Consider the following 24,118-nt stretch of genomic DNA (forward strand, 5'->3'; position numbering starts at 1 on the left):
TTCCTTGGATGCAACCTTGGCCACAGGCCTTATTGGAGGAGAACAAGATAATGAGAAAGTTTATTATGTCCAGTAGACAGTTCTTAACTGAGGATGGCTTACATTTCCTTAGTTCTTGTCTTAAGAAAAAAAACCTGCCACGTCCTTTGCCACTTATGAAGGTTTGAGCTTGCTACATATGGCTGGGATTTTCCTAAAACCTGACTTTTGCAGCAAGGATCTCCATTTCTTAGCTGAGGCTCTCTCATGCTGCTGGACCATTCTCAAGAGGGGGTTGAGGGCACTGAGCCTTCCAGCTCTGTGAAGGTCTGTGGGCGTGGCCAGCAGGGGGTGCGGTGAGGAGCATGAGCTATCTAACCCTCCCGGGCTGCAAGTGCCTGCTGAGAAATCTTTCCCCAAGGGTTGTACACTATCCACGACCCAGGGCCTTTGGATCTGGACACTGGACTTCACTGCTGGAGAAAGATCATCCAGTCATCAGGTAAAATGGTGGTTGGGAGTCACAAAATGATAACCTCTTATTCTGGGAAGCTAGTAGGGTTATAGCTTCCCAGAATCAGAGGCTATCATCATAAGCCTATACTGAAAATGTGTGGATAATATGATTGAGCAGTTTGTATGGGCATTTCTGATTGTAATGGAGTGGCCAGCAGCAGCTGTAATAATACTAGTAGTAGTAGCAGCAGCTTTTGCTTTCCCCCTGGGAGGCTGCGTCCCAGGACAAAGGGGACTGTGGAAGGGAACTTGGAGCTAAGAGGCCGGCCTTTAGGCGTTTCTTTGGAAGGGAACTCACTGAACTGAGAACACTGAATCCCTCAAGGCTGATGCTTTTTGTCTATTCACACCACACACAGGGAAATAAATGGGGATTCATACAGCCGACTCTTTTCAATAGCATGGTTATTAAGCACAGAAGTCTGAGTGAGTGGACATCTTCGGGAAATCAGAGCCCTGGGGCCTCTGGCTTGTAAAGCTTTCTCGGTGTCTTAAACCTGCAGCGATGTTTGAGGAATACCAACTTAAATCAGTGTGACAACTCTACAAAGCCTAGATTTGGGCTAGTAGCTGTGAAGGGCAGCTGCCCACTGAAACCACTACACAATAATGTCACTCCCTGAGGTGTGCTTGACCGGTAGTGCCTGATCTGGACAGGCGACAAGGCCCACCAAGGCTGGGTGCCTATGAGCACCAGTGTAGCTAGTGGTAGCAACTCCCCTGTGGAAGCTGCTGGGAATTTTATCAGAAACAGAGGAAAGCTCCAGATGGCAGGGAAGGGTTTCAAGCTGGGTTTACAAAGACTCGAATGCAGTTGTTCACAATGGTTATAAACTAGGGGTGACTTAGGAGCGTATGTTTTCTTGACACCCCCCTCCAACCTCATGGATCAGTTAGCTGAGTTCTAAGAACATGAACAACTATTGATTGGGAAGAGGTGGCTTTGACTGTCACCGGAGACCAGCAATGTCCACACCTAGAACTTTGGCCAGTGTGTGTGTGGTGTGGGCTAAGGTGGTAGGGGGCAAGAAATGAGGGCTCACAACAAACAAACAAACAAACAAACAAACAAATACCTTTCTTGCTGAAAGAAATCTGCTTGTCTCAAAGCAAAACCAATCCACAAACATGAAACCCAAAGTGGCTGCTAGGTCAGGACAGGGAACGTTTGGTTAGAGATGAGTCTTCAGGGTAAATGTGGGCCATTGGAGATAGTGGGTTGGATAGGAGTATGTTTTAGATATGTGGTGAGATCAGGTATAAGGCTAGTATGGGATGGGTAGCTAAGGGATTTTGAGAGTCTGGGGATATCTGAACACTTTTGCTTCCACAGAGACAAGAGGCTAAGAGGATAGTGATCTGGGCTACAGAGTGTGTGTGTGTGTGTGTGTGTGTGTGTGTGTGTGAGAGAGAGAGAGAGAGAGAGAGAGAGAGAGAGAGAGAGAGAGAGAGAGAGAGAGAGATAGGTGAGGATCTTCCCTCTCAGAAAGGTCTTTTATTTGGAGGTAGAGAGAGGTAGGCTTGCAGTAAGATCCCAGAAATGTCAGGATAGAATGCCCTTCTAGAGGATCAAGAAACAGCTGGGGAAGGAGCAAGTCTGGTGTGCCTGTTCTTGTGTTTGGGAAAAGAGAGTCCTCCCCATGCCCAACAATTACCTTGAGCTGCCAGTCTTTGTCCTTGCAGGATGTTGGTTTTTCAGGTGCTTGGATGAGGAATTTTGTCATCTTCCCCCAAACTCCCTGTCCTGCCTAAGGGCAGAGGCATTCCCTGGTACAGGGAGACCCAGCCACCATTCACTAGATAGATGGCTTATCCGTGCTTGGGCAGAAATGAAGTCCAAGAGGTACAGGGAATTTCTACCTGGTTGAGGTTCCCCTGAGGGATTCTGTCCTGCAGCTGATACAGAGTGAAGATGCATTCTACAACCTAGAGGGAATCAGAAGGAGGTGGTGCTTGGGTCTCCTGCTTTGGACAAGGGTCAGGGTTTCCAAGTTGCTCTGCAGGATGTACAGAGGAAAGCTGGCTGTGCAGTGGTGGGGCAATAAGCAGAGCCACTTCGAGCCCAAGCTGACAGATAGGCAGACAGGACACAGGGGCTGGGTCCTGGTCCTGACGGGTCAAAGGGCTCAGACAGACCCTGGCTGTGCGTTTCACATGGCTTTCTGTTCCTTACCCGGTGCTGTGATCCCTGCAGTGAACTGTTTATGCTCTGGAGGCCCTGTGGGCATTCTCAGAACAAAGCCCTCTTCACCCCAAGACCTTTTGCTGCATAGAGAAGGTCACCCCGCTTCCGGCGTGCTGGCTCAGGCTCTCCTTCCTGGTTGCAAGAGGACTCTTTAAAACAAGAAGTGATTAATAACCATGCCATTTGGTTGAGTGATCCAGAAGCTTTAATCAAGTTCACATGCTGCAAATTCAAACCAAAGGAATACAGAACAGTGGCCTGTGCTCTGGCCCTGCAGAGGGGAACAGCCTGACCTTGCTGTCCTTGGTGTGACACTCATCCTGAGCTCCCTGAATTAAAAAGGGGCTGCCCCAAGCTCAGCTACTTTCTCTGGAAGATGCCTAGCGGCATGGCCCTCTGCCTTGGAGGACATGAACTGCCTGTCTCGTCCTAACCAGACACACAGGCTCATCCTACCACAGCTCTGCATAGCTGTTGGGATTGTGATGTTCTGCACAGAGAACCAGTAATAGCAGGAACTCACAGGACCTGGATCATATTGGTTACAGTGAGGCATCAAGTGATCTGGCTTTGCTGACATGTTCGGCACATACGGGGGTTGAGGGGTGGGGAGGGGGTTAAGAAGGCATCCTCCACCCCCACTAAGAGTTAGTAGAGGATGATAGTTTACCAAGGAACTAATTGGTGAGGTATGGCGTTGTTGAGCTAGTAGCACTGAGTGCAGGCCAGTTGTTTGGGCCTCCCCACTTTTCTCCTTCCTGTCCCTCAGACGTTCTCCATCTTGTTTGCACCAAAACTGATCTCTGCTCCATTAATGTGCCATATTCAGAAGCCCCAGAGCCATGGGGAAGAGCTGAGACGTTTTAGGTCCTGGTCAGGACTCAGGGTATTCAGACCTGGTTTGAGCATCCAGGGCATCTCTCCTTATGCATCCTCTTCTTAATCAAATCAATTGCTGGCCCATTCTCACCAGGTGAGAAACCAATGACAGGAGAAACCAGGAGGAGAAAAGTCAGAAGCAGAAGTCTCTTTCCCAGCAGGGACAGACTCCTTGCCCTGGACAGTGCCCCACCCTGTGTGTTGTGCTTTAGCTTCTGGCTTATTATCCAGTGATATCTTCCAATTAAGGCTCTGTTATGAGTTTGAGTTATGTGCCTGTAAGGATTATCAGGGCCCAACAGTGACTTAGAACAAGGTTGGTGAGCATTACCCAGGCAAGGTGATGGTAGGGTATAATGGGAAGGCTTGGAGGAGATAAGAGTGACAGAGCAGTTGAAAGGGGCAGGACAAAGTGACAGGGAACTTTGCTGGGCCTGTAGGCGTACTGCTACAAGCCTGGAGGGGGAAGAAACAGAACAGTGGGAGTGTGGATCATGGACATGACAGATGGTTTAGGGTCAAGTATGAAGACTGCAAGATTCCACTGAGTTTGAGACATTTATTATGTTCTTTTCAAGAAAGCCATGAAATCTACATGTTCTCCTTAAAACAGAAAGATGATCAAGTTGTTGCTATTATTTATTATTATTATTATTATTATTATTATTATTATTATTATTATTGGGTAAGTTTTGCTGAGAAAGAGCTGTCTGTGGCCAGCCCAAGGTACAAGGCCATGTCCTTCCATATGAGGTCTTCCAGGTGAGTATTACACACACAGCTGAGGCTGTGAACACAAGGCAGTGCTCACACTATGAACTGAGGGGTTTGGAGCCCTCCTCTCCTTCCAAGGATGGGCTGGTGTTAAGGTGGTAGGGTGACTCCAGAGGCCAGGTGGTGGTGGTATGAAAGTTTCCAAGAGGACTGGTCATGGGTTGAATCCCCATTGGATAGGCTAGGACAGGAGTGTTTCACTGTAAAGATGACATCCAAATGTAAACATCTGAATTCAGAACGTGTTTGGAAGAATTAGATAAACATGTGAGTTGAGAGGGCAATGACTGCAGTGTCCTCCAAAGAGGCGGCTACAGAAAGTGCACAAGCAACAGCAGGCTTGTGCTGAGTCAGGATGTTGGGTATGCTCACTGGAGAATACTGAGTTCAGAGCAGGCTGGGGAACCATCTCCACAGAGTGACTGATATTGGAAGCTGCAGTGCGGTCTCTTGAGGAGGCTGCTGGTCTCTGAGTGAAGCCAGGAAGAGCAGAAGTCAGTACCCAAAGAAGAGGAGGAAGAGCTAGAACTCTCCCTGAGGCCAAACCTCAACAGTCATGGAACAACGTCAGAGAGGCTGAGTGGGGGCAGACCCTAGGAGTTAGCGGTGATTCTCACAGGAGTATTAGCCATCAAGGTTGGAGAGTAGAACATGGTGGAAGAGGGCTTGAGGAGGAGTGAGGGAGGAAGGAACCTGGTAGCCTGGAGAAGATATGCTAAGGAGCTCAGGTGAGCAGTGACTATAGGCTGAAGAGTCCCACACAATTATAAGAGGTAATCCAAAGAGATCTCTTACGGCCAGAACCCAATGTCCGTCAGCGCTAAAAGCTTGCAACAGTTATAGTGGACCATCACCATCAGGACACTGACACAATCAACGTTCAGGGTCTTAACCCCTACATGGTCTTCTTGTGCCCTTCTGTAGGTACATCCCCAACCCTACTCAGCTGCATGCACACTGTTCTGTTCTCCTGTCTATTCTGTTGTCACCTAAAGGATGTTGACACATAGGACCATGCAGTATGTGGCTTTTGGAGATTTTTGTTTTCACTCTGAGTTCTCATTTTGCAAACTCATCCATCTTGCTGTGTTCATGGACTTCCTGGGATATGGGTTCTCCCCTTTAGCTTACACACACACACACACACACACACACACACACACACACACACACACACACACACACACAAACGCACGCACGCACGCATGCACGCACGCACGCACACGTGCATGTATGCACACAAAACAGCAAAACAACTACAGAAACCTGAGAAACCTCTGAATTCTTTCCCATTTTGGCTGGATTTTTATAAATGTCGAGAGAGATGCCCAGGAGGACAATTGCTGGGTGTATGTGACCTGAAGCTCTCAGAGAGCTGCACCTATGCTGATTATTCTGTGTGGATGACTGACTATTAGAACTCCATGATTGTGGAGGGTTGCAATGGTGCCAATCCGGATTGATTTAACTCCCTTAATAGCCATTTGGGGTCTACTTTCTGTATCCTATGTAGCATCCTTTTAACTAACAGCAAAATCTTTGGAAGGCATTAACAGGTCACTAGCTTCTACCAACTCAAAAGCTAAGGAAGCTATCAGATCGTATCTGACACTTACAGCATAGATTCCTGGCTTTGCTATGGTCCACTCACCTGATGTCCTTGTAGATTTATCTATTAGAAATGTTTTGCATTTACATGAAGTTAGAAAAAATACAGCATTTTGTTGACTGACCTCCTTTACTGAACATAATATCTGCAGTTTCCTCCGAACTGTGGCAGGTGTTCATGCATCATTGTCCCTAGCTGTTGAATTATATTCTGTTGTGTAGATCTCTGTAGTAGATTTATTAATTCTTGTTATTCTCTTGTACGACTAAACCACCTTCTATTTATTCATGGGACAAGATTACTTCTGGGTGGCTTAAACAACAAACATTTTTTCCCCCACAGGGTAGGAAGTTAGGCAGTCCAAGATCAAGGTATATGCAGATTTAATGTCCTGGCTCATAGATGAAGTCTTCAGTCAGTGTCCACATATGCCAAGAAGAGAAGCAAGCTCTGAAGACTTAGATAGACACTGATTCCATTCACGAAGGCTCCATTCCAATGACTTCCTTCCTCCTTAAACCTCAGTTTCTTTCCAGAGACCATCTCCTAACACCATCACATATGGTAGACCCCAATCTCTCTCCAGAGATCATTACCTAACACCATCGCTTGCAGAAAGATATCAATATGTGAATCGAGGGCTGGAGATTCAAGTACTTAGCACAAAACCCTTCTTAATGGAATGCTCTAAAAACCCAGGGTATTTAGTCAGGCAGAAGGTGATGCTCTTGAACCAGCCCAATCATATAATTTGCAGAGACTTTTGGTTAAAGACCAGGGGGAAATGCCATCGATAAGACTAAAATAAAGCTTTCCTTTATCCCCTAGTCTTTCTCTCTTAACTTGTCACGATATATTTTCTGTTGTTTTAGGTTTTTATTTTTATTTACCTTTAAAAATAGGATCTTTCTCTGTAGCCTAGTCAGGCCTGGCTTCACTCATGGCCATTCTTCCTCTGCCAGTTGCTAGAATTACAGATGTGAGCCTCCCATGCCTAGCTATTTATGATGTTTCAAAACTGCTGTTTAATGTCCTTACTCTTAGTAATGAAAACTAAGTTTTATTAGGCTTCTTTGCACATTGCAATGCCTGTTTAAAGTGTAAATATTGGAGTCTATTTTTTGCATGTGGAATCAGCTAAAACATAGAACTGGTGCTTTGTTACATGCATGTATACATGTTCTTACTGAGAAAAAAATACTGTAAGAGTAAAGCTCAACTGCAGCTTCTCCTTCCTTTACTCCTCTGGGTTCCCCCAAGCACCCTCTCCCCCAAATTAACTCTGCTCTCTCCTCCCTCCAGAAAAAAAAAAACAACCCTTCAGGGAACATCAACTGAACTACAGGATACAGTAAGACCAAGCACAAACCCTCACATCAAGACTGGGCAAGACAACACAATAAGAGAAAGAGTCCCAAAAGTAGGCAAGTGAGTTAGAGACATCCCAACTCCCACTCTCTGGAGCCCCACAAAAACACCAGGTCAACTGTTGGGAGCGATGCTCTTACAACTCCCCATTATTGATGTTAATAGTATAGTTAGAATTAAATATGACTGGGTTCATGGAAAATCCCCAGCCAGCTGCAGAAGACTAATACAAATCTGGTGGTCAGGATGAATAATGATATGACAAAGTTGTGACCTTGCTGAGAAATACGTCTGACGTCAGGATGCCCAATGATATGACCTTTCTGAGAAACCAACATCCTGCTGACTAATGATATGACAAAACTGTAACCTTTCTGAGAAACCAACATCCTGTTGACATCAGCTGACCACACAAGTACGGTGTCCTTGGCTGTCATAGATGCTTCCCACTCCCCCCTCCCTCTGTTACCCCTGTTTTAGTATAAATTCAGCCTTGGGAAAAAATAAAATTGTCGCCTTGATCAGACTCTTGTCTTGGCGTCCTTCTTCGTGTCTCTTGTCCCCCATTCTCTTCCAGATACCCTCTGCACCCTCGTTGACTGTCCTGCAGGATGGAACAACTGGCCAAGACAGTCAACAACTTTAAAGTATATGCAGAGGACCTAGAGCAGACCCATGCAGGCTCTGTGACTGCCACTTCAAGTCTCTGTGAGCCCCCATGAATCCTGCAGAGTTGATTCTGCAGGTTGTACTCTGCCTGTGTCCTGGACCCCTCTGACTTCTACTGTTTCTCTTATCCTTGTTCCAAAAGGTTCCCTGAGCCCTGAGGGACCCTATGGAGACCTTCAACCTAGGCTCTCTCTTTGCCTGTTGTGTGGCTGTGGGTCTGTGCATCTGCTCCAATCAGCTGATGGAGGCAGCCTCTCTGATGGCTACTGAGCTAAGCACCAATCCATGAGTACAGCAGAACATCATTAGGAATAACTTCATTACTTTTTCCAGTTGTGTTTGTTGGTTTGGAGGCTATCTAGCCTCCCGTTCCTGGTCATTTAGGCAGTGTCAGGCACCGGCTTCTTTTCCCAGCATTGGCCTCAAATTAAATCAGTCATTGGTTAGCCACTCCCACAAGTTCTGTACTACCACTGCCCCAGAACATCTTGCAAGCAGGACAGATTGTAGATAAAAAGGTTTATGTTTGGATAGGTGTCCCAGTCCCATCACTGGAAGCCTTGTCTAGTTACAGAAGATGGGACATTTGGGCTCTGTATCCTCCATGACCAAGAGTTCTCACATGGTTCACCCTCATAAATTACGGAGAGTTTCCACTACACTAGGTTTCCACATTGCCCCCCAAATGCTCTTCAGTCACTTCTTCCATACTCTCTCCCTCCATGTCCTCCTACCTCTTCACACCTACAAAATCCACCTACAAAAATCTATTCAGTTTCTCTTTCCCAGGGAGATCCATGCATCCACCCTAGAGTCCCCCTTGTTACTTAGCATTTCTTGGTCTCTGGACCAAGTAATAGTATAGTGTCCTTTACTCTACAGCTAATATCCACTTATAAGTGAGTACATAACCTGTTTGTCTTTCTGGATCTGAGTTACCTCACTCAGGATTTTTTTTCCCTAGTTCTATCCATTGCCTTCAAATTTCATGTCATTTTTTTTTAAATCAAAAAGCTGAATAATACTCCATTGTGGAAATGTAACAAATTTCCTTTATCAATTCTTTATTGAGGGACATCTAGGTTGTTTCCAGATTCTGACTATTATGAATAAAGCAGCTGTGAACATAATTGAGCCTATGGCTCTGGTATGATAGTGTCCTTTGGGTGTGTGCCTAGGAGTAGAATAGCTGAGTCTTGAGGTAGACCGATTTTCACATTTCTAAGGAAACACCATATTTATTTCCACACTGGCTGTACAACTTTATATTCCCATTGGCAGTGGAGAAGTGTTCCCCTTGTTTCACACTCTCACAGCCTGAGCTGTCATTTGTGTTATTGATGTAACAGGTGTAGGATGTGATCTCAAAGTCGTTTTCATTTACAATTGTTGAACATTTTAAAAATGTTTCTCGGCTATGTGTGATTCCTCTGTTGAGAATTCTCTGTTTAGATTGGTACCCCATTCTTAATATCCCATTTTTAAACTGGAGCGTTTGATTTGTTGATATCTAGTTTCTTGAGTTTTTCCATATTTTGGATACTAGCCTTCTAACTGGTTGTAGAATTGGTGAAAGTCTTTTCCCATTCTGAAGGCTGCCATTTTGTCCTATTGATGGTATCATTTGTCTTACAGAAGCGCTTCAGTCTCATGAAGTCCCACTTATTAATTGTTGATCTTAGTGCCTGAGCTATTGGTATTCTGTTCAGGAAGTTGTCTCCTGTGCCAATGTGTTCAAGGATATTCCCCACTTTCTTTTCTATCAGGTTCACTGTATCTGGTTTTGTGTTGAGGACCTTGATCCACCTGGACTTGAGTTTTGTGCTGAGTGATATGTGTAGGGTGAAAAATATAGATCTATTTGCATTCTTCTATGTGTAGAGTTCAGTTAGACCAGAACCATTTGTTGAAGATGTCTTTTTTCCACTGTGTATTTCTAGTTTCTTTATAAAATAAATCATGTGTCCATAGGTATGTGGATTTACTTCAAGTTCTTCTACCCTATTGATCAAACTGTCTGTTTTTATGATGATGCCATGCAGTTTTTTTTTAATCTCTGTAGCTCAGTTTGAAATCAGGGATGGTGATACTGTTGGAAGTTTTTTATTATTCAGGATTGTTTTAGCTATCTTGGAATTTTTGTTTTTTCATATAAAATTGAGTAGTGTCCTTTTAAGATTTGTAGGGGATTGTGTTGAATCTGTAGATTGCTTTTGGTAAGATGGCCATTTTTTTTTAACTGGGTTAATTCTATCAGTCCATGAACACAGTAGATCTTTCCATCTGATATCTTTCTCAATTTCTTACTTCAGAGACTTGAAGGTTTTGTCATACAGGTCTTTTTTACTTGCTTGGTTAGAGTTACACTAAGATATTTTATATTATTTGTGCCTATTGTAAAGGGTTTTGTTTCCCTGATTTCTGTTTCAGTTTTTTTCTCATTTGTATGTAGAAAGGCTGTGGATATTATTTTTTTAAGTTAATCTTGTATCCAGCTACTTCCCTAAAGGTATTTATCATCTGTAAATAGTGGTACTTTGACTTCTTCCTTTCCAATTTGTATCCCCTTGATCTCATTTAGTTGTCTTATTGCTTTAGCTAGAACTTCAAATACTGTTTGGGATAGGAAGAAAATGAACAGCCTTGTCTTGTTTCTGACAAGGAACAAGTGGAATTGCTTTGGGTTTCTTTCCATTTATTTAATGTTGGCTATAGGCCTGCCGTATATTGCCTTTCTTGTGTTTATGTTTTTTGTATCTCTGACCTCTTCAAGACTTTTATCACTGAGTATTGGATTTTTCAAAGATGACCATGCTTTTTTTCCAGGTCGTTTATATGGTGGATTACATTGACAGATTTTCATATGTTGAACCACCCCTGTATCTCTGGGATGACGCCTGCTGGTCATGGTGGATGATCTTTTTGATGTGTTCTCGGATTCAGTTTGCTAGTATTTTACTGAGTATTTTTGCATCTATGTTCTTATGAATTATGAATTGCTCTCCAATTCTATTTCTTTGTTGAATCTTTCTGTGGTTTGGGTATCAGGGTGACTGTGGCCTTATAAAATGAATTGGGAAATGTTCCTTTTGTTTTTATTTTGTGGAATAACTTGAGGAGTATTGATATTAACTCTTCTTTGAAAATCTGCTGAATTGTGCACTAAAACCACCTGGCCCTGGGATTTGGGGAGGGATGTGGGAAACTTTTAATGAATGCCTCTATTTCCTTAGGGGTTATAAATCTCTGTGTTAGGGTTTCTATTGCTACAATGAAACACCTTGATCAAATTGCAAGTTGGGGAAGAAAGGGACTATTCAGTTTGTACTTTCATATTGCTGTTCATAACCAAAGGAAGTCAGGACAGGAACTGAAGCAGAGCAGGAACTTGGAGGCAGGAATTACTGTCTTGCTTCACCCGGCTTGCTTGGCTACTTCCTTATAGAACCTAGGACCATCTGCCCAGGGATGGCACCACCCACAATGGACAAAGCCCTCCGCTATCGATCACTAAGTGAGAAGTCTTATAGCTGGCTCTTATAGAGGCATTTCCTCAACTGAGGCTTCTTCCTCTCTGATGACTTTAGCTTGTGTCAAGTACACACAAAACCACCCAGTACACGGTTTATTTAAATTGTTCACCTGGTCTCAATTTAAAATTGATAAATGGCAACTATTGTGAAAATTATTCATTTCTTTAAAAATTTCCAATTTGGTGGAGTACAAGCTTTTGAAGTATAACCTATTGATTCTTTGGCTTTTCTTGGTTTATGTTGCTATGCCCCTCTTTTCTGATTTTGCTAATTTGGATGGTCTCTCATTCTCTTTTACTTTGGATAAGGATTTTTTTTATCTTGTTGATTTTCTCAAAGAACCTACTCTTTTCTTCATTGATTCTTTGTGTTCTCTTTGTTTCTATTTTATTGATTTTAACTCCCAGTTTGATTACGTTTTGCCATTTACTCCTCTTGGGCATGCTTACTTCTTTTTGTTCTAGAGCTGTTAAGTTGCTAGTATGGGATCCCTCCATCTTTTTAATGTTTTAATTTTTATTTTTATTTACTAATTTGTAATGTATGCACTTAGTAGTATGAACTTTCCTCTTAGCTCCAGTATCACTGGAGTCATATATTTGGGCATGTTGCATATTCATTTTCATTTGAATTCTAGAACGTTTTTAAATAAAAAAACATTTCTGCCTCGACCCAGTTTTCATTCAGTAGAAAGTTGTTCATTATCCATGAGTTTGTAGGCTTTTTGTTGTTTCTTTGGCTGTTTAAATCTAGCTTTAATCTTGATGGCAATCTGATGGAATACAAGAGGTTATTTCAATTTTCTTGTATATGTTGAGACTTACTTAGTGACCAAATATGTGTTTAATTTTGGAAAAATGTATATGCTTTTGGTTTGGATGAAAGACTCTGTAGATAATCTGTTAAGTTTATAATGTGTTATCATTATTTCTCTTTAGTTTTTGTCTGGATGACAGATCCTTTGGTGAGAGTGGGGTATTGATATCTCCCACTATTTTTTTTTTGTTAGGGTGTCTCCTCAGTCTTTATTTTTCCTTAATTTATATCTTTTTTCTCCATCTTTATTAACTTGGGTATTTCTTATTTACATTTCAATTATTATTCCCTTTCCCAGTTTCTGGGCTAACATCCCCATAACCCTTCCCCCTCCCTTTCTATATGTGTGTTCCCCTCTCCATCTTCCCCCCATTACCGCCCTCTCCTCAACAATCACGTTCACTAGGGGTTCAGTCTTGGCAGGACCAAGAGCTTCCCCTTCCACTGGTGCTCTTACTAGGCTATTCATTGCTACCTATGCAGTCGGAGCCCAGGGTCAGTCCATGTATAGTCTTTTGGTAGTGGCTTAGCCCCTGGAAGCTCTGGTTGATTGGCATTGTTGTTCATATGGGGTCTCAAGCCCCTTCAAGCTCTTCCAGTCCTTTCTCTGATTCCTTCAATGGAGGTCCGGTTCTCAGTTCAGTGGTTTGCTGCTGGCATTTGCCTATGTATTTGCCATATTCTGGCTGTGTCGATATCTCCCACTATTAATGTGTGACAGTTAATGTGAGAATTAAGCTTTAGTAATAATTCATTTACAAATGTGGGTGCCCTTGTGTTTGGGGCATAGATGTTAAAAATTGATACATCATCTTGGTGAATTTTTTCTTTGATGAGTATAAAGTATCCTTCACTGTTTCTTTTGATTAATTTAAATTTCAAATCTATTTTGTTAAATATTAGAATGGTTACACAAACTTGCTTCTCAGGTGCATTTGCTTGGAAAATCTTTTTTCCAATTCCTTACTCAGAGGTAATGTCTACTTTTGATGTTCAAGTGTGTTTCTTGTATACAGCAGAAAGATGGATTCTGTTTTGGAATCCATTCTCTTAGCCTATTTATTTTTTTTTAAGTTTGGCAATCAAGTCCATCAATATTGAGAAATATTGACTCAGTGACTAATGATTGTTATTTTCTCTTGTTGTTGTTGTTGTTGGTGGTGGTGGCGATAGTGGTAGGGGTAGTGTGTGTGTGTGTGTGTGTGTGTGTGTGTGTGTGTGTTTCCCTTCATTTGCTTTTTCTGGTATGAGATTATTTATTTCTGTGTTTTTGGGTGTCTTAACCTCCTTGGGTTGTAGTTTTCCTTCTAGTATCTTTTGTAGGGTTGGGTTTTGGATAGATATTGTTTAAAATTGACTTTATTGTAGAATATCTTGTTTTCTCCATCTATGGTCATCGAAAGTTTTGCTGGGTAAAGTAGTATGGGTTGGCATTGTTTGTCTCTAGAATCTACAGGACATCTGTCCTGACCCTTTTGTCTTTTTGTGTCTCATTGAGAAGTCTGCTGTTATATGCTACTTGTCCCTTTTCTCTTGCAGATTTTAGTATTTTTTCTTTGTTTTTTATATTTAGTGGTTTATCATCATGTAGCAAGGGGACTTTCTTTTCTGGCCCAATGTCCTTGGTGTTTTATATGCTTGTTGTACCTTTATAGTTCTCTCTTTAGGTTAGGAAAACCTTCTTCTATGATTTTTTTGAAAATATTTGAACTGAGAATCTTTCCCTTTTTCTATTCTTATTATTCTGAGATTTGATCTTTTCATAGTATCCTAGATTTCCTGGATATTTGTATCAGAAATTTTTTAGCTTTAACAATTTCTTTGACTGATGTACCTATTTCTTCTATGCCTGATTATTGTTCTTCCAACTCTTACATTCTGTTGGTGAAGCTTGCCTCTGTAGCTCCTATACACTTACCTAGATGTTTCATTTTCAGAATTTCCTCAATTTGTGTTTGCTTTATTGCATCTATTTTCATTTTTAGGTCTTGAACAATTTTGTTTTCTTCAACTGATTTTTAAATTTTTCTTTAAGGAAGTTATTCATTTCTTCCCCCCTTTTTTTGTATTTTCCTGGATTTCTCTAAGAGATTTATTCACTTCCTCTTTATAGACTTCTATCATCCCCATAAAGTTGGTTATAAGGTGTTTTCCTTGCTGTATTAGGATAGCTGAGCTCTGGTGATGGGCTCTAGTTGTTGATTATATGCTAATGTTGTCTTCTAGGGATCTGGCTTTGGAGTGATTATAGGTCTAGTTTCTGATTTCTGAGTTTGTCTTTGTTGCATGGATGTTTTGTTTTGTTCCTTGGTTTCTGTTTCTTCTCTGGTATTCTGACCTATGTGGACTCTGGTTGAGCCTGGAGTCTCTGCTTGAGTTGGGGGTTGGAATAAGATGACAGGAGAGGGGAGGAGGAGGATAGAGGTAGGTGGTAGAGCACTGAGAGAATGGAGGAGGTCTACAGATGGCTGGCCTACCTGGACTTCTGGTTGCTGTCGTGGCTCTTGTCACATGGTGGATCTCTACCTGAGTTTAGTGCTGAGACATGGTGATGGGTGCAGAGTGGTTGGAGATAGGCTGGGGCAGCACTGAGGGAGTTGGGGAAATTCACTGGTGGGCAGCCTACCTTCTAGCTGTAGATATGGCCTTTGGCTGAGCAGGCGCTTTCTTTCTGAGTTGGGGGCTAGGGTATGTCAATGAGGAAGGGGGATGAGGGGTAGAGTTAGAGGGGCCACTGAGAGAGTAGGAGAGGTCTGCGGGTGGGTGACCTAGAGTTCTGGTAGCCAGCGTGGCTTCTGGTGGAGCAGGAGTCTTTGCCTGAATTGGGAACTGGAACAAGGTGACAAGAAAAGATGGGGGGATTTGAGATGGTGTTGGGACATTGAGAGAGTGGGGGATATCTGCAGGTGGGTGGCCTACCTTCTGGTAGGCTTCTGCTCCTGCTTTCATTGAAATAAAACATACAAGTATATTCTGCCAACATTCGCTATCATAGTGATCTGCAAATTTTTTAACTGCACTAGGTTTGTGTCTAGTTATGTTAGTCAGCTTGTCATAACTATAGCAAGTGTCTGAGGCAAGCATACACCAAAGAGAAAAGTTTTATTTTGGTTCCAAGTTTCACAGATGTAGGTCTATGATGGGTGACACCATCACTTAGGGTTGGTGATAACATGTATATATATCACACAGCATAGGTCATCTCTTATATATATTCTTAATATTTACTAGTATCACTGACTATCCATCTACATAACTTTCATGACCTCATAGTATTTCATACTATGCACATCTCAAAATTTATTGTATTTTAAATCCAAGTACAGATTCAGACAAGGGAAAGCAGACATAAAGTCCAACCCCTAACCAGGAAAAAGTTTTCTCTGCTGGAGTGACACTCCATCATCCACACTCCCGAGCAGGTCAAATGTCCCACATGAGATGAACTGCATGGCTCTCTCTGTGTGTGGTGGTTTGTTTTGGTTTTCATTTTTTGTTGCTGTTTGTATTGTTTTTTGAGCGAGAAGACATAAAATTGTATGAGTCAGGAGGTAGTGAGGGGGTAGGAGACATTGGGGGATGGGAAAAAGAATATAATAAAAATATAATGTATGTGAAAATAATAGACACTTAAAAATAAAGACATAAAATGTATTATATCCTATGATAGAATGTGCAGATCCCTGCTAGTATGAAATTGTTGAGATATCGCTCCTTGGATACAACCACAAAATGTCTCCTGTGTGAGACTTGAATTTTGGAGCACTTTGTTTTAAGGACTGTGTTTTAAGTACCCTCTGGTTGTACAGTTTGCCTTTCAGCAACAATAAGTGGCTTCTCTCTGTTTGACCCAGAACGATCAGCAACGGGGACATGCACCTTGAGAACAAAGACATCAGGCTGGCCTCAGCCATGCTGGAAGTAGAGCTACACCAGACATCTGCTCTGTCAGTTCCAACTTGCCCAGACCCAGGACGGCCGCTGACAGTCAAACCCACTGCCAGTAACTATGAGCTCGGCCAGGCAGACCCCTGCATCCCACATGCTGGTGAGGCTGCTGGGAAGAGCCCCTGTGTTCCTGAACATGCAGAATTTGGCTCATTCCTTATGAAGGGGAGGTGAGTGTGAAACAGTCCATGTAATAAGCATGGGGTTGGTAAATACTAAATTTCTACAAATATACTTTCACTCCATTTTATGGGAAAATTTTCAGAAAAATTTCAGCCATTCTGACAGGGATGAGACAGCCTTGAAGAGGTTTTAAGTTGAACTTCCTTGGTCTGAGTATGCTGAGTACTTCTTCAAGTATTCATTTGAGATTTAAGCTTCTTTTTTTAGAATGTCCATTCAGTTCATTATTGATTGTTTAGTTTGTAGTGTTTTGGGGGGTTAATTTTTACAGTTCTGTTTATATTTTGGGTACTAATCCTTTCATGTTGGGCAGTTGGTAAAACTACTTCTCATGTTCTGTCTCTTTAGTGATTGTTTTCATGCTGTGGAGAATTTTTTTTAACTTCACGCACATTTATTTATTTATTTATTTATTTATTTATTTATTTATTTATTATTTTAAATTTTACTTTCTTTACGCAGTTCTTAGGGCTATTTTCTGTGTGGTTGGAGTTCTGGTTAAAAATCCCTGCCTATGGGCTGGAGAGATGGCTCAGCAGTTAGGAGCACTGACTGCTCTTCCAGAGGTCCTGAGTTCAATTCCCAGCAACCACATGGTGGCTCACAATCATCTGTGGTGGAATCTGATGTCCTCTTCTGGTGCTATCTGGAAATAGCAACAGTGTACTCATACATTAAATAAATTAAAAAAAGAAAAAAGAAAAAGGAAAAAAAAAGAAAAGAAAAAAAATAATCCCTGCCTATGTCAACTGTGTTGTTCTGAGTAAGAATGGCCTTCATAGGCTCATATTTGAGTGCTTACTCATCTGGGAGTGGCACCATTTGAGAAGAATTAGGAGGTGTGGCTTTGTAGGAGTGGGTGTGGCCTTGTTGGAGGAAGTGTGTCAGTGGGGATGGGCTTTGAGGTTTCAAAGCCTGTGCCAGGCCCAGCTTCTCTCTATCTTTGCCTATGGACCAGGATGTAGCTCTTAGGCCTGCCTACATGACACCATGCTCCCCACCATGATGACAATGGATTACATTTCTGAAACTGTAAGCAAGCCTCCAACCAAATGTTTTCTTTTATAATAGTTGCTTTGTCATCGTGATGTCTCTTCACAGTAGTAGAACAGTGACTAAGACAGTGACATACTTAAGTGTCTAGCCTATGTTTTCTTCTAACCATTTCAAAATTTCAGGTCTTACACTATTGATTCATATTTAGAGTGAGAGATGTGGATCAAGTTTCATTCTTCTAGAATTCTATTTGTCAAAGAAGCTGCGTTTTCTTGCAATGGATGCTTCTGAAAGAGTGATGCACTTTGTCAGAAGCTTTTCTGTACTGACTGAGATGATCATGTAATTTCTCTAAGTCTACATATGTGTGCTGAATTACACTTTTCGATTTGGACAGGTTGAGTAAACCTTGTGTCTAATAGGAAATAAAAATGTTGGTTATGTTGTACTCGCTGCATGTGTTCTTAAATTAAAATGTATTGAAAGTTTTTGTAGCTATGTGCATTTTGTATCTATGTGTTGGTCCACAGTTTTCTTTCCTGAGTCTTTATCTGGTTTTGGTATCAGGGTTATGCTTTTTGCTTGGAATGAGTTTGGTGTTCCTTCCCTTTCTATTTTATAGATCAGTGAGGAGCTTGTGAGTGAATGTGAAAGAGTGGCACCCTTGTTTCTTTCCAGATCTTAGAGATATCTGGTTTTAGCTCTTCTTTGATGATTTGTTAGGAATTAGCAATAAAACTCTTGGATCCTGCACTTTTCTTTGTTGGGGGTTCTTTTTGTTATGGTTTCATACTCACTTGTTATATTTTCCTTCTTCACATATCCAGACTTCTGGTGGACACACTCAGGTTTGCACTTGGAGGGCTGGACAGATTCTTCCACCCTCATAAAAATAACCAGACTGAGCTCCTAGGTAGCTAATATTTAGATATGAGTATCTCCCAAGTGCATTGAGAGCATGGGAAGGGTTCACAATACTAAGATGAATACATACAGAGGACCTATCTTTGTACTTCCAAGTCCTCCTGATTAGTAATCACTCTGCTGGAGAAACACAGTGGGTACCGTGTGCATCCTAGAACTTTGAGATTTTCATGCTCAACAGCAGTGAAAGCCAGGTAGTTCCGGAATTTGATCTATGTATTATCTTGGCTAGTTTTATGTCAGCTTGATACAAGCAAGATTCATTTGGGAAGACGAACCCTAAACTGAGAAAATATCTCCACTGGATTGACTTAGAGAAAAGTCTGTGTTGAATTTTCTTGATAGATGATTGATGTGGGTGATACCATGCTGGCAACGGTGGTCCTGGGTGCTATAAAAAAAAAGCAGTTTAAGCAAACCATTAGGAACAAGCCAGTAAGCAGCTCTTTCCCACAGTTCTGCTTAAGTTCTTGCCTTAAGGTTCCTGTCCTTGCTTTTTTCAATTATAGACTTGTGACCAAGGCAATTTATGGAAGAGTTTATTGGGCTCACAGTTTCAGAAGATGAAATCATGACCATTATGGCAAGGGCATGGCAGGAGGCAGTCAGGCATGATGCTGGAGCAGCAGCAACTTGAGATACAACCACAAGACAGAAAGGGACACTGAGAATGGCATGAACCTTTGAAACTTCAAAGCCTGCTAGTGGCACACCTCCTCCAATAAAGCCACACCACCTAACCCTTCCCAGCAGTTCTACTCACTGGGAACAATTAGTGAAACATGTGGGAGTCATTTTCATTCAAAGCACCACAGGACTTACTTATAAGCTATAGATCAAAATAAATCTTTACCCCCACAAGTTGCTTGTGGACATGGTGTTTTATCACAGTAATACAAACCCTAACTAAGACCTCTACTTGCTTTAGAATTATCAAACTCTAAGCTAAGTCTCAGTTGATGAGACCCGATCCTGGGTATTGATGGTCGGGCTGTTTGTCTTCATTCACATCTTGTCAAAGCCAGGCTCTTGCTACTTTAACCCTTGGCCGGTCCTCTAGTTCTACAAAAACTGCCTTTCTAGGCCTCTTATTCCCTAGCAGCTATGGTAAGCTAAATTGAAACTCCTCAACCTGTGGATAGTTTGAGCTGTTGGGCCGCCAAGTAGCTCAGTTATTAACAATAGATTCTGTCAAGATGTCGCCTATCTGATACCCTATAATTATACAGTGGGGATTTCTCTGATCCATCTTCTTCTACAGGAACCAGTCTTACTGTAAGCAATAATTGGACTTGAGGTGCATGAGAGCTGTAGGCTCATTCTGAGGGCAGGACTGCTTAGCTTTCATCTGACTTTCCTGAGTCCCTTCTGTACCAGGGGACTCCTTGGCTGTGTTTGCCTAGCTTCTTCATATGGAGTATCTTTATTCCTGCTTTTCCTCTGGTTCAGGCTTTGGAATAAAGTCTGGTTTCTTATTCAGACACACTCCTTCACTGGCTCTCACAGAAGCTCCCCAGCACTGTTAGTAGTCAATTCTGTTTGCTGCCATTGTTTAAGCTCCTACTCTTCATACAGTCTTCTCATACTTAACTCGGTTTTTTGAGTTACATATTTGGTGTGCCGATTTTTCTTTTTTTAAACATTTTGCTATTTTTCATTAAATATTTTATGTATTTACATTTCAAAGGTTATCCTCTTTCCCCCCTCTCCCATACCCTCCACCCTCCTGCTGCTTCTATGAAGATGCTCCCACTCCCACCTACCTACTCCCACCTCATTGCCTTGGGATTCCCCTACACTGGGGAAACAAGCCTTCATAGGACCAAGGGTTTCTCCTCCTATTGATGCCAGACAATGTCATCCTCTGCTGCATATGTGGCTGGAGCCATAGGTTCCTCCATGTGTACTCATTAGTGGTTGTTTTAGTTCCTGGGATCTCGGGATGGGGAGGGTATTGGTTGGTTGATATTTTTGTTCTTCCTATGGGGTTGCCAACCCCTTCAGCTCCTTCTGACCTTTTTCTGGCTCCTCCACTGGGGCCCCCATGCTAAGTCCAATGGTTAGCTGCAAGCATCCTCATCTGTATCAGTAAGGCTCTGGCAGAGCCTCTCAGGAGACATCCATATCAGGCTCCTGTCAGTAAGCATTTTTTGACATCAGCAATAGTGACTGGGTTTGGTGGCTGCACTTGGGATGGATCTCCATGTGGCAGTTTCTGGATGGCCTTTTCTTCAGTCCCTGCTCCACTCTTTGTCCCTGTATTTCCTCCTGTGAGTATTTTGTTATCCCTTCTAAGAAGAACTGAAGCTTCCACAGTTTGATCTTCCTTCTTGAGCTTCATATGGTCTGTGAATTGTTTCTTGGGTAATCTGAGCTTTTGGGCTAATATACACTTATCAGTGAGTACATACCATGTGTGTTCTTTTGTGACTGGGTTACCTCACTCAGGATGATATTTTCAAGTTCCATCCATTTGCCTAAGAATTTCATGAAGTCACTGTTTTTAATAGCTGAATAATACTTTATTGTGCAAATGTACATTTCTATATCTATTCTACTGTTGAAGGACATCTGGGTTCTTTACAGCCTTTGGCTATTATAAATAAGGATGCTATGATCATAGTGGAGCATGTGTCTTTGTTATATGTTGGGGCATCTTTTGGGTGTATGCACAAGAGTAGTATAGCTGGGTGCTCAGGTAGTACTATGTCAAATTTTCTAAGGAACTGCCAGACTGATTTCCAGAGAGGTTGTAGCAGCTTGCAATCCCACCAACAATGGAGGAGTGTTCCTTTTTCTCTACAGTCTCGCCAGCATCTGCTGTCACCTGAGTTTTTGATCTTAGACATTCTGAGTGGGATCTCAGAGTTGTTTTGATTGCATTTCCTTGATAACTAAGGATGTTGAACATTTCTTTAGGTGTTTCTTAGCCATTTGATAGTCCTCAACTGAGAATTCTTTGTTTAGCTCTGTACCCCATTTTTAATAGGGCTATTTGGTTCTCTAGAGTCTAACTTCTTGAGTTCTTTGTATATATTGGATATTAGCCCTCTATCAGATGTAGGATTGGTAAAGATCTTTTCCTAATCTGTTGGTTGCCATTTTGTGCTAATGACAATGTCCTTTGCCTTACAGAGGCTTTACAATTTTATGAGGTCCCATTTGTTGATTCTTAATCTCAGAGCGTAAGCCATTGGTGTTCTGTTCAGGAAAATTTCCCCTGTGCCTATGTGTTTGAGGTTCTTCCCCACTTTCTCTTCTATTAGTTTCAGTATATCTGGTTTTATGTGGAGGTCTTTGCCAGATTAACCAACCAGAGGGCACAGAGACAGTATCCAAATTAACAAAATCAGAAATGAAAAGGGAGATATAACAACAGAAACTGAGGAAATTAGAAAAGATCCTACTACAAAAACTTATAGTCAACAAAACTGAAAAATTTGGAGGAAATAGGCAGTTTTCTAGACAAATATCAGGTACCAAAGTTAAATCAGAATCAGATAAACCATCTAAAAAGTCTCATAATCCCTAAATAGAAGCAGTTATTAAAATTAAAAGTTTTCCAACAACAACAACAACAACAACAATGACAACAACAAGAAGCCCAGGACCAGATGGTTTTAATGCAGAATTCTATCAGACCTTTTACTAATACTTTCAAACTATTCCACAAAATAGAAACAGAAGGAACACTACCCAATTCATTCTTTAAAGCCACAATTACGCTTATACCTAAACCACACAAAGACCCAACAAAGAAAGAGAATTTCAGAGTAATTTACCTCATGAATATAGATGCAAAAATATTCAATAAAATTCTCACAAATTGACTGTAAGAATACATCAAAACAATCATTCACTGTGATCAAGTAGGCTTTATCCCATGGATGCAGGGATGGTTCAATATATGGAAATCCATCAATGTAATCCACTATATAAACGAACTCAACGAAAAAACCTACATAATCATCTCATTAGATGCTGAGAAAACATTTTACAAAATTCAACACCCCTTCATGATAAAAGTATTGGAAAGATCAGGAATTCCTAGACCTAAACATAGTAAAAGCAATATACAACAAAACAATAGCCAATATCTAACTAAATGGAGAGAAAGTTGAAGCAATCCTACTAAAATTATTTGGAATAACAAAAAATCCAGGATATTGAAAACTATTTTTTATGATGATAGAACTTCAAGCTGTGTTACAGAGCAATAGTGATGAAAATTGCATGGTATTGGTACAGAGACAGACAGGTAGATCCATGGAGTAGAACTGAAGATCCAGAAATGAACCCACACACTTATGGTCACTTGAACTTTGACAAAGGAGCTAAAACCATCCAATGGTAAAAAGGATAGCATTTTCAACAAATGGTGCTGGTTCAACTGGAGGTCAGCATGTAGAAGAATGCAGATCAATCCATTATCACCCTGTACAAAGCTTAAGTCCAAGTGGATTAAGGACCTCCACATCAAACCAGATACACTGAAATCGCCCTCATTTCCTCTTGTTCTATATCATGTTTATCCTAGCCTTTTAAGTTTCTTTAAGACTTTGTCTTTCTTTTTTTCTAATCTCTAAACAGTATCTCAAGCCCAAGCTGGCCTAGAACTCAGTATGTAGCCCAGGCTGTCCTCAAACCAGCATGGAGCCACATGCCTCAGTTCCAAGTCTTACTTTTGCTGTTTTATTTCTAACCCAAATTTTAGTGCAGACCCTGCCCAGTGCTCAGCTTTTGAGGACATTTTATCCTGGATCCTCTGGAAACACATTGGGGCTGCTAATAAGAGGCCCTCAGTATCATGTATGTATGTATGTATGTATGTATGTATGTATGTATGTATGTATATGTGTGCATGTGTGTATGTGTGCATGTATATATATGAGTGTGTGTGTATGGGTATTATGAAAAGCTTGCTTCCTTTTCCATGATGTTTCTGAAAATGCACAGTTGCACCCCTTTCTTCTGGGGTTGGGCAACAGAAATAGATAGATTTTAAAGCCTTTTAAGGAGAAGCCATAACTATGCTTGAAATTAGGGGTACAGTCACTGTGACTTCTCTCAGGGAGACTGTCATGGCTCCTTAGTGTCATTTTTAGCATCTTAAATTTGCAGTTGATACTTGCAGCTGCTTCTAAGGGCTGGCTCCAGGGTCAGCAGCCTTGTGGTTTGCACATCTGCTGCAACCTGCTGCTTCCAGCTCTTGAAGGGCAACTACTATTCTCCAGGCCAGGACAGACAACAAAGCCTCCTCCGGCCTCAGGGACCATGTGCCATCACCTACCCCCATGCAGCCTCTATCAACTACTGTTTCAAGGCCTCCTCCGGCCTCAGGGACCATGTGACATCACCTACCGCCATGCAGCCTCTGCCAACTACTGTTTCAAGGATGAATCTTGGGCCTGGGTTTTGAAAATGGAATGCCATCCAATAGCTTCATGTCTGTCTAGCTACAGACTTAAGGTCTACTCTGCCTTGAAGAGTCTCCTGATTCTGTCTGGGATGCATTACATGGCAGCTTTACTGGGCAGCAACTAACCATCTCCCTGTTCCTTAAAATGGTCTCTTGGTGTCATACTTGTTAATAACTGAGTGACACTTGTCTAGTTACAGGAATTGGCCAGTGGATTCTTGTCATTCCCTCCTACCCTAAATTACAACACTGTAATTTAGGTCCATTTCCAAGGAAGAAGGGTAGACCGCAAGCTTTTAGGAAATACAGATTTGCAAAGT

The 24,118-nt window shown here is 41.8% G+C and overlaps 1 protein-coding gene across 1 annotated transcript in view; it reads left to right on the top strand.

The window, feature by feature from the left end:
• The first annotated feature begins 375 nt into the window (after positions 1 to 375).
• Positions 376 to 24,118, top strand: part of Oca2 (OCA2 melanosomal transmembrane protein) — a 329,813-nt gene continuing 306,070 nt past the window's right edge. The window contains exons 1-2 of the mRNA NM_001271493.1: positions 376 to 481; positions 16,183 to 16,446. Coding sequence (NP_001258422.1) covers positions 16,202 to 16,446 — 245 coding nt within the window. The 5' untranslated portion in view covers positions 376 to 481; positions 16,183 to 16,201. The remainder of the gene's footprint in view (positions 482 to 16,182; positions 16,447 to 24,118) is intronic.

Source organism: Rattus norvegicus, chromosome 1 (assembly GCF_036323735.1).
Source record: "Rattus norvegicus strain BN/NHsdMcwi chromosome 1, GRCr8, whole genome shotgun sequence".
In the NCBI taxonomy this organism is placed as follows: Eukaryota; Metazoa; Chordata; class Mammalia; order Rodentia; family Muridae; genus Rattus; species Rattus norvegicus.